Source organism: Ochlerotatus camptorhynchus, unplaced genomic scaffold (genome assembly GCF_037179485.1).
Source record: "Ochlerotatus camptorhynchus isolate MF236.1 unplaced genomic scaffold, CSIRO-AGI_Acam_v1.1 ptg000320l, whole genome shotgun sequence".
Lineage (NCBI taxonomy): Eukaryota > Metazoa > Arthropoda > Insecta > Diptera > Culicidae > Ochlerotatus > Ochlerotatus camptorhynchus.
In genome coordinates, this window is record NW_027040808.1 from 2,849,572 (window position 1) to 2,862,013 (window position 12,442).

General features: G+C 38.8%; 1 protein-coding gene across 2 annotated transcripts in view; it reads left to right on the forward strand.

Moving 5' to 3' along the window:
• Reph (Regulator of eph expression) overlaps positions 1–12,442 on the forward strand; it is a 153,140-nt gene that overhangs the window by 9,479 nt on the left and 131,219 nt on the right. The window contains exon 1 of one of the 2 annotated variants that reach the window (XM_065229732.1): positions 3,599–4,117. The exons of the other annotated variant lie outside the window; for it this stretch is intronic. Coding sequence (XP_065085804.1) covers positions 4,097–4,117 — 21 coding nt within the window. The 5' untranslated portion in view covers positions 3,599–4,096. Of the gene's footprint in view, positions 1–3,598; positions 4,118–12,442 lie in introns of those variants that run through there. 2 annotated transcript variants of the gene reach the window in all.

Below are 12,442 nucleotides of genomic sequence, written 5' to 3' on the forward strand. Positions count from 1 at the left end.
TTCCAGAGAGAATCTCAAATTTGTGTTATTCTTAATTCTGAAAAGAACTCTGTGACGGGGGATGATTCAAAAGGAAATGCTTGAGAACAATCCAATCCTACAAACTACAAATCCTGTACAAAGTTTTGAGTGAATTTTCAAGGAAACTAAAACATAGGAATATGTTGAAGACGTCGTACGTTAAACCAAATTCAAGATCCAGGAAAATGCGACTGTTTAGCCAATTTAGCCTAGTAATCTATTCAGTTAATAACATTCGTTTTAATACTTTACTAGCTGAGTGTGCCCGGCCTTGCTCGGGATTCAATGTTAGCTTGAGCTTATGCGCCGATTTAAAAAAAAGCATGCTATATTGTACGTAGCCCCCCCCCCCTATTATATCCCCCTATGATTATCTCCTTATACCCCCACACTCGCCCCCACATGTCTAATTTGGTTCCATTTGCTTGATTAGTTCTCGAGTTATGCAGAAATTTCTGTTTCATTTGTATGGGAGCCCCCCCTTACAGAAGGGGGAGGGGTCTCGAACCATCATAAGAACCTTCCACGGCCCCAAAAACCCCTGTATACAAATTTTCACGCCAATCGGTTCAGTAGTTTCCGAGTCTATAAGGGTCAGACAGACAGACAGACAGACAGACAGAAATTCATTTTTATATATATAGATAGAAAGATAGATTTAAATGTATATCGCACAAACGGAAAAATTTCCAATTTACCGAAAAAAAAACCGGCGCATTGCAAATCGAAATAAGCTTTTCCTTCGTTGCAATAAACAGCAATACAAGTATAATTTTACGTGAATGAATTTAATAATCCATTTTTATGCATTGAATTTTACATGCATCACTGCACCAGTTTACGCATCATTTGATCTAGAAATTACTAAATTAAAAAAAAATCAAATTCATTCCACGCTTACCGGAATTTCGAATTATGTTTGAAGATGAGCAAAAACTAAAATCATCACACGCACTTTTCCGCACCAACCGAACAATAGATAACGCGTGATCGAGGTTATCCCGTTGGGTAAAAGAAAAATGAAAATCACGCAACACGAGAAAACGGCCTATCATTGTATCGATTCTCTTCATCGATTTTCTCTTACACGAATAACCCGACTACAAATGAATTTCCCATTCAGTGTTTTGTTTCAGGCGCAAGCTAACATCATCTTCTGTCGAACTGTGCTCCGAGCTTAGCGAGAAATTCGTTTATGTTACCGTGGTAAACCAAAGAGAAAGTCGGTGAAGAGAATCGATCAACGAGGATATGCCCTTTTCAAATGTTACTCAAGAATTGCATTATAACACACCATCAACTGGAAATGCTTTCGACAACGTGGGGCTTAAGGTAGTGATGAAACGTCGCTCGAACTATTCCACAGCCGCAGACAGCATATGAGCAAGTCAAACGCGAACTTTTATGCCTGTAGATTTGAAAAATACACTGGCTTCGGTGGTGTAGTGGTAAGCGTGATAGCCTCTCACCCCAAAGGGCATGGGTTCAATCCCAGTTGGCGGCGCCGGAATTTACTGAGGCATAACATCTCTAACCAAAGTAAAGATATTTTGACTAGATGATGCTGGAAAACAGCAAATTATGCAAATATCTTTAATTGACATTTTCACCATACGACGATTTTCCAAATGGGACTAATATGCGAGTACCGGCAGTACAATCAGTGCGAAAAACTAATTTGATCAAATCATCACATGCGAGGCCCGGGACCAGTAATAATATGCAAACGATCCACTCGGCTCCTCGGTGTATACTTTCATTTAAAGTGAATTTATTACGGAGCAAGTAAGGGGCTTTTCGTAAACTACGTAGACAGTTTTTTGGGATTCATGACCCCCCCCCTCCTCCTGCGTAGACAATTGTCCATACATTTTTTTAAATTTGTATGGACCGTGGATGATTGCCAAACCTCCCTCCCCACCCTAATAAGGGAAATGGCTCTAATGTTGGCCCATGGATCTAAGATTGGGCCCATCGCTAAAAACCTGCTATTTGTCAATTTTATCTAGATGCACATGTCATTGGCACGGTACTAATGGATATTTTTGGTCGCTATTGAAAATTTAGTTGATAACTGAATTTATATACGGGCCCAAATTAGGGGCCTTTAGGGCGACATTACATCCTTTTATTCATATGCATCACCTACTGATTGTCTTAGAAACTAAACAAAAAGTTAGAATACAACATGAAGAATAGAACATGAATAATGAAATAATAAATGCTAGATCTGGAGAGATTTAAAATTCTTCTAAGTACGCATAGTTGGAGATGCTCAACGTCAAATATCAGACTTAAAGTGGACGTTTTAAACAATAGATGAGCAGATGGAAGTATAGAGTTGATAGTTTCGTTAAAGAGTGCGGTAGTGTGAAAATTGTATGTAGAGAATAGAAAGCGAGCAAAGAACAGTTTTGATAAAATTGCCTACCAGTGTCTCGGGTTCTCCAACTATGTAAATCTTTTAAAGAATTAACAAAAACATGATTAGTTATAGTACTTCTAAGTACGGTCAGTTAAATCTTCGTAATCCGAGATTTAGCAACGAAGCCATATTTTACAAACTATTTTTATCGGCGGGACAAATTCCATTTCCACTGGCCTTGAATAAAATGCGATCTTAGGGAAAATAACATTTTAAAACATTAAATGGCAAAAGTCTTCTCCTATGACGCAATTTACCATACGCAGCATTCATTTGAATGCGTAGTACGAATTCTAAAATTGAAGCTGATAATTCCATCACCAAGCTAATCAACAACCACCCCACCATCACCGAAAGCCGTATCAGATTCTCTTGGTCGTCCACAATACTGAGTGAGAGCTCTCAGCCGGTTCTCTGTACACGGGAAGGTGATGATATTTACACTTCCAACCACGACGACGACACCAATATCGGTTGCCCGTAGCGCGAGAGTGAGAGTTCCTGTGTACGCGCACTAGAACTTTAGAATGACGACCACGGCGACCGTCTCCCATGATCTGAGTAGCACTCAGCAGTGTTATGTTATGTACCCACCCGTACATGATGGAGGAAAAGCTCGCCTCTTTCGGGGGGCAACAACTGATGCAGCAATAATAACATCAGTAGCAGCACCGGGTAGTAGTAAAAGGAAAAAGCTGCTCCTTCCAAGGGTTCATTGTGTTGTACGCTGCTGATGCGACGGCGTGAGTTGGTGTGTGTACGACTGTACTCTTTCGCCGTATGTACACAGATATAGAGTATACTCTATGCCCGGTTCATGGCGTAGTTTTCCTTGCTTTGACATTCGCGTACAAATTTTCTGGAGAAATTTCGGTGAACTCGCCGTTGTTGTCGGCAGCAGCTGTGGAGCACCGAGTTTTAGGAGTACATTATCGAGTCGAACGAGCGCTGAGAGCGTCTGTGTCTGTCCGTATCAAGCTAAAACGGAGCGTTTACCCACCACAGTCTGCTGTGTAGTGAGGTTGCAATTTTCTTCCTACCCATCATCATCATCATCGTCATCGCCGTCATCATCGAATCAGAAGGGCTCGAGTCGGAAGCAGTAATAGAGTGTTTCAAGGAAGAACGAAAGGCTCTCCGAAAGGCCGCAAAGCTGTATATCTGGCTGGCACTACCAGACAGTTCGTAGTAGCAGCACTCTGGAAAAGAACAGCGTAGCGAACAGAGGCAAAATCGGATTCCTCCTTTGCCAAATTGGCCTGCCCCGGGACAAAGATGGTGTAGAGTGTTGTAGCGATTCGGAGTCGTTCGTTCGAAAGAGGTGAAAAACCAATAGTTCCTATTTAGACGACATTTCCAATCGAGGGTGTCGCTAAACCAATTCTAAGCCGTTCCCGTGTGAGCCTGCAGACTGTGGACAAGTGTCTTTTCGCGTAGTAAGAAGCTGAATGAAATAGTGTTGCAGTTTATAGGTAGTGAGGATATTGTGTGTGAAATTGTTCTTCTAAATTGCTTCCGTTCCTAGACGGTTGCGTGTAAAAAGGTGACATTCAGGTTAAATTTTTTTTCGTGAAGGTCTACGGCTCCGTTGCTTCTTTAGTACGTCAGTGGCCACAACCCGAGAGGAATCGAAACAGCGAGGAGAGTGAGATGCCAGGACTTTTCCCAAGCGTAAGTTTTCATACACCCATGCCGATTTCGATTTTACTACCAACCAGTACAGCAAGTTTTCCCTATTCGTTGTCGTAGTAAAAGCAGGAAAAATGGTGCCATAACCGGGCGATGTAAGTGATACTCGATGCCCTTGAAAATATCAATCCACCCAACGAAGCACTGCCAGCGGAGAGCGAGTCGAAAAAACGGCAGTCAGAGCTGGTTGGTCGCTGGCAAACAAGAAGAGTACCAAGACTTTCAAGAGTCGGGCTAGGAAAGTAGAGGCGCGAGTAAGAAACCCCCCCCCCCCCCCGCCGCCACCCTCTTTCCCCGTGATATTCTCGAAAAGACTAAAGACGCAAAACGCCGTAAGGAACATTTTGTTCAAGAGAGCGCATCAGCGATGAAAATTTTCTCTTTTCGGAAGATCCGTTTTCTGAAAGAATCCCGCAGCCCGTCCTCGTCGTCGACGCGCTATTGAGTATATAGTAGTACGACAGGAGAGTCGTTCATATCTTTTCGGTTGTACTCCAGCTGGCTGCTGAGGTGGCCTCGTAACACGCCTTAGCGCTAGAAATCGAACTCCTACAAGCGCGCTACTCGGGATGCTGGGGACACCTACTCTACAACACGTTCAAGTGTAAGAAGACGTACGACACACGTACGTTGGCTTTCTTGAAACGACCAACGACGAAGATGATGACGACGACGACGACGACGACTACGGTGGTTGTATAGTAGAAAAACGAGGCTCTCGTTTTTGGCACGGTCGGTCGGTGCTCTCCTGCTTGCACGTTTCATTCTTGCGAGTTTTTCCTTCTCTACGACGATGACGACGACGTGTGGGGTGAGCTTTTCTCTGTCAAGGATACGACGAGGACAAAGTGTGAAAATGCCAAAAATTTTGCCACCGCACCACCACCAGCACCGAACAACGAACAAGCCTGGTTGGCTTTGGTTGGCTCGAGATAGATACCGCTGCTGGCTGGCGTTCCGTGTGCTAAATGAATTGGAAAAATTGGGAAAAAATTTGATCGGGATGACAATGTCATGCGTTTACTGGTTTGGTATTTTTTATATCGTTTGATAAGGTTAGGAACATATGATTGGTTCTTGTGAAGCCGTGTGTTCCTATTATGCAACCTGGTTATGTTCAAGTACTTCAGCTCTACGTATAGTAGTACTTGAAGTGAACCCATCTTTAAAATGAAAGAAGCAAGTTAAGCCACTGGTAATCACAAATGCCATGAATAAGAAAACAAAAGAATTGCACCTCTGTCAAGTAGCAGAGGAGACGAAAAATGCAGGTGTGTTCACTCGCAATCCACTCGAACAAGCAGCTTATATTAGCACAGGGAACATATTGACTGCAATTTCCACCCACTTCTAGTCGCACCATGTATCAGATTCTTTCGCAGGAAAAAAAAAGTACACCTAATCTACATACAATTGTCCAATCGTTCCACTGTATCGGACGTGATCGTGTTTGACATAGGTAGTGTGTAAGCGGATCGTACTAGTTTTGTTGTTGTTTGAATTGTACTTTTTAGACCAACTGTGTCGCCTGTTCGGTCCCATTCAAATCATTTTTGGTCGTTAGTTGGTTAACGAATCCGCGGATGGAATTGCCAATTTCCTTAATGATTATTTGTTTGTGAACGGTGTGATCATGTGCATCCACTGTATCCAAAAGCGAATCAGCTCGATCACAGCTGGATAAAGTGATTCGTGGATGATTGTTAATTTGTGATAATGGAAATCAATGTTTGGACAACGATTTGAAACGGACTTCTACAGAAGCTGTAATTCTTAGATAATTGGTAATATAGAAAAAAAGAACACGTAATGAAAAAAGCGTTCGGTACAATTTAAATAATGTTGATCGTTGGTTGGTTAACGAATCCGACAAATTGACAGTTTCCTTAATCATTATTTTTTTGTCAACGGTGTGACCAGCTTGATCACACCTTTTTTTATATTATCGGACAAAATGCGCCAAAAGGTTTCAGAATTTTATGAAAATATGCCCACAGGTAGAGTTTATGGTTATATGAACAAAATCAAATAAAAAAAAACAAGGTGGTCAATTTTCCCTGAAAATTTTGGTTCGAACATTACGTACTTTGAAAATTCTTAACTCGTGAATATTGTAGACAGAACGTCGTGTTGCGAAATGATAAAAAAATTATCTCAGCAATTCATGAAAAAAATAAGTATACCTCGATAAACCGTAACTGGCACTTTTGACTTCCATCGTTAATATCTTGTTATCAACAATTGAATCATACACATTAATATTATCAATAGAATCAATAGAAAAATGCATTTTTTAGTAAAAGGGTCACTATTTTCAAGTCAGTCACTAAAAAGTAACTTTTTACACCAAAAAGTCGTCAACGTCACTTTTTTCATTGAAAATCAGCGTGTAAAATCTGTCTAGAAGAGCAATTGATTTTGACGGAATCAGTAATATTTAGATTTTTTTTTTCAACTCCATGATCTACAAATTTGCAGGGTGGTCACTTAATCGGGAAAACCGGGAGAACCGGGAATCGAAACCCACCGGGAAAAACCGGGAGATAACCTGGAATTTGATGGCATTCTCAACTATGTGTACTTTTTTTTTCCTATATGTACTTTGCTCTTCCTATGTATGCAAACTGATTTGTGCTTTTCAGAAGTAATACTTAGCTTATCGATTTAATTTTCCTTTGTCGGGGATAGAAAGTCCTTAGCCTCAGGTACTTTGGAGTCTCATATTTTTTCGAAGTCCTGGGGGGATTTTACCGATCATACCTATAATGGGGTCCAGTTCATGCAGTGTGACTCAGACCCTCCCGTTTGATAAGTTTTCCTAGATCAGGGTCATGAAATCTTATCAAATGTTCAAAGTCAGTGCCGTCTTAACTACCTTTGGGGCCCCTGGTCTAGGGTTATAGCACACACGAAATAAAAATAGATTCTAGCGACAATCCTTTTTCGTTTAAATTTCTTTTCCTATCCTGCCTTTATTTCAACGCCCATTTAAACTAAATAATCTAAATCTATTGACGACTTCTTATATTTGCACATTTGTTAATAGAAGTGTGGATATAAATTTTCATGAAAATTTCGAATTTAACATTCATTTTCAGTAATGAATTAAGTCTGGTTTATAATATCTCTCGACTTATTTTGGGTTATCTTGAGCAGTTGGTAGTCTGCATTGAAATAAATATTCTGAGGATTATTTCCACATTTACGATGATTTTGACTTATAGAATGCTTTAAAACCTTGATAAAACTTGCAATACTACTTGAGATCAGTTCATATATCAATAATTAGTTTGTGCAACTCATCTTCTTCTGTTTTCCAGTTCTGGCTTAGTAAAATAAGCGAGATGACTTTCTAGTCATAGTGCATTGAAAAAAAAACACAAACACTTAGTTCAAAAATTCACCGAACGTAATCAATACAGAAAACAGATCAATGAAGATCACAATCATCACCAACGAGTCGTAATTCAAGGCTGCAAAAAACTAAAGCTATATTCGTAAAAATTATAAAAACGCCTTCAATGCGGCCTTTTTTTATGTAGGCCTGCTTTTTTTAAATCATTGGTCTTTGATGCCTAGGACAGCATTTCTCAGGGTAACCAGTTAATCGGGAACTCTAGAAAAGCGAGCAAAATCCGGGAATTTAAAGGCACCAAGAAAAAACCGGGAAAACTCGTGAATTTTGATGATATATCGGGAAAAAATAACTTAATCTATTTAAAAAATAATATATGAGATTTTGGACTATTGAAAATTTTCAAGATTCTTGGACTAGATTATTTTGTAGATTTTTGAATGAATTTCAAGGATTACACTAAGGTATTTCAGAGAAAATTAATGGGAGTTTTGCAAAGAACTTTTAGAGATTTAAGGTCACTTGTATGAGTTTAGAGTAGAATTTTTAAGTAGCTCTGTTTAAAATGTTTTTGCCGATTGTGAGGATTCCTGGATACCAAGGGAATTGATATTTGAGGGTTCAATTTGAAAGGAATTTTTAGGATAACTTTAAGGGACTTCCAAGGATAATTCCAAGGGCATCACGAAATGACTTTCAAGAGAATTTTAAGAAAATTTCTAATAACATTTCAGTTATCGACCGCGGGTAATCGGTTCAATTCCTTTAACTCTAGATTTAAGACATTAATCATGTGTAATGCAAATGATAACTCGGCTCTGTAAAGTTTATTCGATTGAGCCTGTACAAATAAATTAATATAAAAAAAAAAATCAGTTATATTTAGAAGATAGTTCCAAGACAATTCTAAATAATATTTCAATATAATTATGATGTGAATTGCTTGGGAATTCTAAAGAGAATTCAAGCGAATTTCAAATGGAATTATGGAAAGAAGCTTTGAATAAAATCTAAGGATGAATCTCATGCTTTTTGGATTGATCGGTGGAGAATTTCCAGACCGTTATGAATACATTTATAGGGACTTCCAGAGAGAATCCCAAACTTAGTTTAGAAAAATTCTGAAATATTCTCTTTAAAGGGAAATGATTCAAATTAAACTCTAGCATTTTTTTTATCACAGTCACTTTAACACTCTTGGATCATTCGTGACTTGTCCGGGGGTGAGGTTTTGAACTCGGGATTTTGGCGTGAGAGGTATGGATGTTAACCACTACGCCGGGGTTGCCCCCTTAACTTGAGAGCAATCTAATAAAATCCTGTAAAGAGTTTTTAAGGAATTTTCAAGGCATAGAAATTTTGAAGAAATCGAACGCAGAACCATATTCGACGGAAAAATGCTGATGTCTTAGTAATAACCCATTTAACATAGTGATTTCTTCAGTTTCCAATTTTATGTTTTATTTTAATGTATATCACACAACCGGGAAAATATTAGAAATTCCGGGAAAAAAACGGGAAATTGCTAATTAGAATTCACTTGTCGCCATGAATTCTCAATATGATGATATGCACAACTTTTCCCAAGAAATTCTATCCCTAGGACGCTTCAATGAAAAGATCAAATCGAGTGCATTCTAGGCTGTGGGAACAAGAACTGAACAGCTGTTTGTCTTGTCCCCCCGTCTCGATGGATCTCATCGTCGCCCACTGGTCACCATTGCCGGTCGAACTCTAGACGAATCTAGAACCACACTACCGCGCATACTAGCGACAACGCTCTGACGAGACAACGAAATCCCACCACAAGCTCCTCCCCTGACCCTATCCTTCAACAATGTACCCCTCTAACCTCGAGTAAGCCGCGAGTATTCGGCCCAACTCCTACTGGACATAGAATTAAGTGAATTTTGTTACAAACAATGAACAATGAATTATCGGCTCCGTAAAGCTAACGCGATTGAGCCAATCTAAACGAACTAGATATAAAAAAACAGGCCTAAATAGAAACTTTAATCATTGGGTGCTTTGTAAACCGAGCAACTTTGTCAAAGACCGAAGTGCTGTAGAAAACATGTCCATGGGTGTTACCGGCCTTACTGCCCTAATGTTTTTTTTTTGCAATCTGACAGTATAGGGGAAATGGCTCTAATGTTGGCCTATGGATCTGAGATTAGGCCCATCGCTTAAAATCTGCTATTAATCAATTTTATGTAGATGAACGCGTCATTTGGACGGTACTAATGGATATTGTTGGTCACTATTGAAATTTTAGTCGATTACTGAATTTATGTATGGGCCCAAACTAAAGGCATTTAGGCCGACATTACATCCATTTCCCCTATGCGAGATTTTTTTATTTTTATTTTCATGTTATCAACTTGTATGATTTCTTGTTTCAAGTTTTCAAAGCTTACAAAGCGATACAAATACAAAACTAACCATCGATTAATTTATTATTATTGAGAAGGATTTGATTGATGTCTCTCAGCCAGAGCCCCCTCCAAATTGGTGGCCATGGCTTTAGCCCACCATCGCCCAACACACTTAGAAAAAAAAACTATGCAAAACTACTTGCATGTGTCGGTCTCAGGGCACGGAAATTTACATGCCTTTTTCGTAGTGTGTACCATTAATAAGGGGTGGGGGCAACATAGCCTAGTCAGTAAAGGCACGGTATTACCAAACCGGAGGCGGCGGGTTCAATTTCCGGTACGGTCGAGGGAATCATTCGGGTTGGAAATTTTCTCGACTTTCCTGGGCATAGAGTATCATTGTGCTTGTCACAAAATATACAAATTCATGCATTAGTATTGGCATCGAAAGCTCTCAATTAATAACTGTGGAAGTGCATCAACACTAAGTTGAGAGTACGCAATATGCTAATATGCGATAAGCAATAAGCTTGATATACGAATGAGAAGAAGAAGAACCGGTAATAAGGCACTGTTGGAAGTCTTAGAATTTTGAAAGCAATTTACCCAATCCTGAATCTTGAATTTCTATGCCCGGAGTTTGAGCAAATTTTCAATGTCTAAATTACTATGTAGATAATTTCTACATTTATTGAAGATAACTCTTAGAAGTTTCTTATAATTATCTCAAGATGTCTTCAGATTTGCTTTCTCCTCTATTTCCCAAGATAATGCTATTATTCTCTCTGGCATTCCATTGGAATTATTGTTTCGTTTGGAAATTTATCCTTCAAATATTGCTGAGAATTTGTTTGGAGTTCATTTCAGATTTGTCTCAGAACTTCTCTTGCAAATTTACCAAGCATTCATTCTCAAATCATCTTCCAGGAAATCCATTAAAATTCCGTAAATATTCTTTTAAAATTTTATCAAAACACCTCATTGAAATTCCTTTGCATTTGGGTTCTCAATGCCAAAGAGAATCACGTATTTTGACATACTGCACTATTTAGAGTCAAAAGTTATGCCATCGAATAATCTATGCTTCAGGTAAGAATTTTGATTTGATAATGCGATAAAACTTGTGATGTTACTTGGGGTATTTTACCATTGTTAGGTGTTCGGAATTAATAATTAGGAACAAGGACGTCGCGAAATTTTTTTTGGAATCTATGATGGTGTCTTCTGGTTTGTGAAACAGGAGTAGATGGGGCTTATTACCGATGTCACTTCACGGTGAAAAGTTGTCACTTGTCGTCATGGTGAAGTGATTCCCGTTTGATTTGTACGGTAATCACGGCTCTTATTCTAAGTATCACTTCCTTATCACCGTGTAGTGACACCCGTAATAAGGCCCGATATCTTATAATATGGGTATTGTGAAAATCGATGACTGCCATAAATTTGGCAATCCAAGATGGCGACTTCCGGTTTGCTCACAAACGTTAAATATTAGTTTTAACGGGAAATAAAATCCGGAGTAAATGTCTGACAATATTTTTAAATCTAATATAGTAATTTCTGATGTGCAAAATAGCTTCAGATACCTTACAATATTGGTATTTATACACATATACCTTACAAGGCTGAACATTTATACCTGAAGTTTTTTTTTAAATGCATTATAGCGATGTATTTTTTATTAAATCCAATATGATTTCCAAAATGGTTTTCAATCTTTGTTGGTTCATACTCCTCTTTTCAAAAATTGCTCACCATGCATTTTAGATTGTTCGATTCCGGTCCGGTCTAGGAATTTTTCGGCTTGGACAATTTCTCGACTCTCCTGGGCATAGCGTATGACTGTACCTGCCACACAATTATACTAATGCAAAAATGGCATCGAAAGCTCTCAATTAATAACTGTGGAAAATCATCTAGAACACTAAAAGTTGAGAGCACGCAATAAGCTAATATGGGGTAAACAATACGCTTGAAATGCGAAGAAGAAGAAGAACTAGAATGAAGAGAACTTAAAGTTCACTTTTCCCATAGTACTTTCCATATAAAAAGCATTCAAAGGGCCAGTGCAGTATGAATTCGCATCCAAATGAACTCAAAATTTGGGAGAATTACCAGAACCTGATTTGAAATTGATTGAGCTTGGTGGTATATAGGGGAAATGGCTGTAATGTCGGTCTAAATGTCTCTAATTTGGGCTCATACATAAATTCAGAAATCGACTAAATTTTCAATAGCGACCAAAAATATCCATTAGTACCGTCCCAATGACACGTTCATCTTGATAAAATTGATACATAGCAGATTTTTAGCGATGGACCCAATCTTAGATCCATAGGTCAACATTAGAGCCATTTCCCCTAATCGTTATTTTGGACTATTGATAACCATGATTTCGGCGTTAACGAGTCAATTATACGTTTGGTACGATACTTTGGTTCAAAAGCTACCATACAAAGTCTATAAGAAGAATGCATTTTTCATCTGTAGGCTAAAGTGAATCCAATGGTGTTTCAATGCGAAGCCGAAACCGTAAGCCGAGTTTGGAATCAAGAAGTAGTGTTAGATTTTTTACAT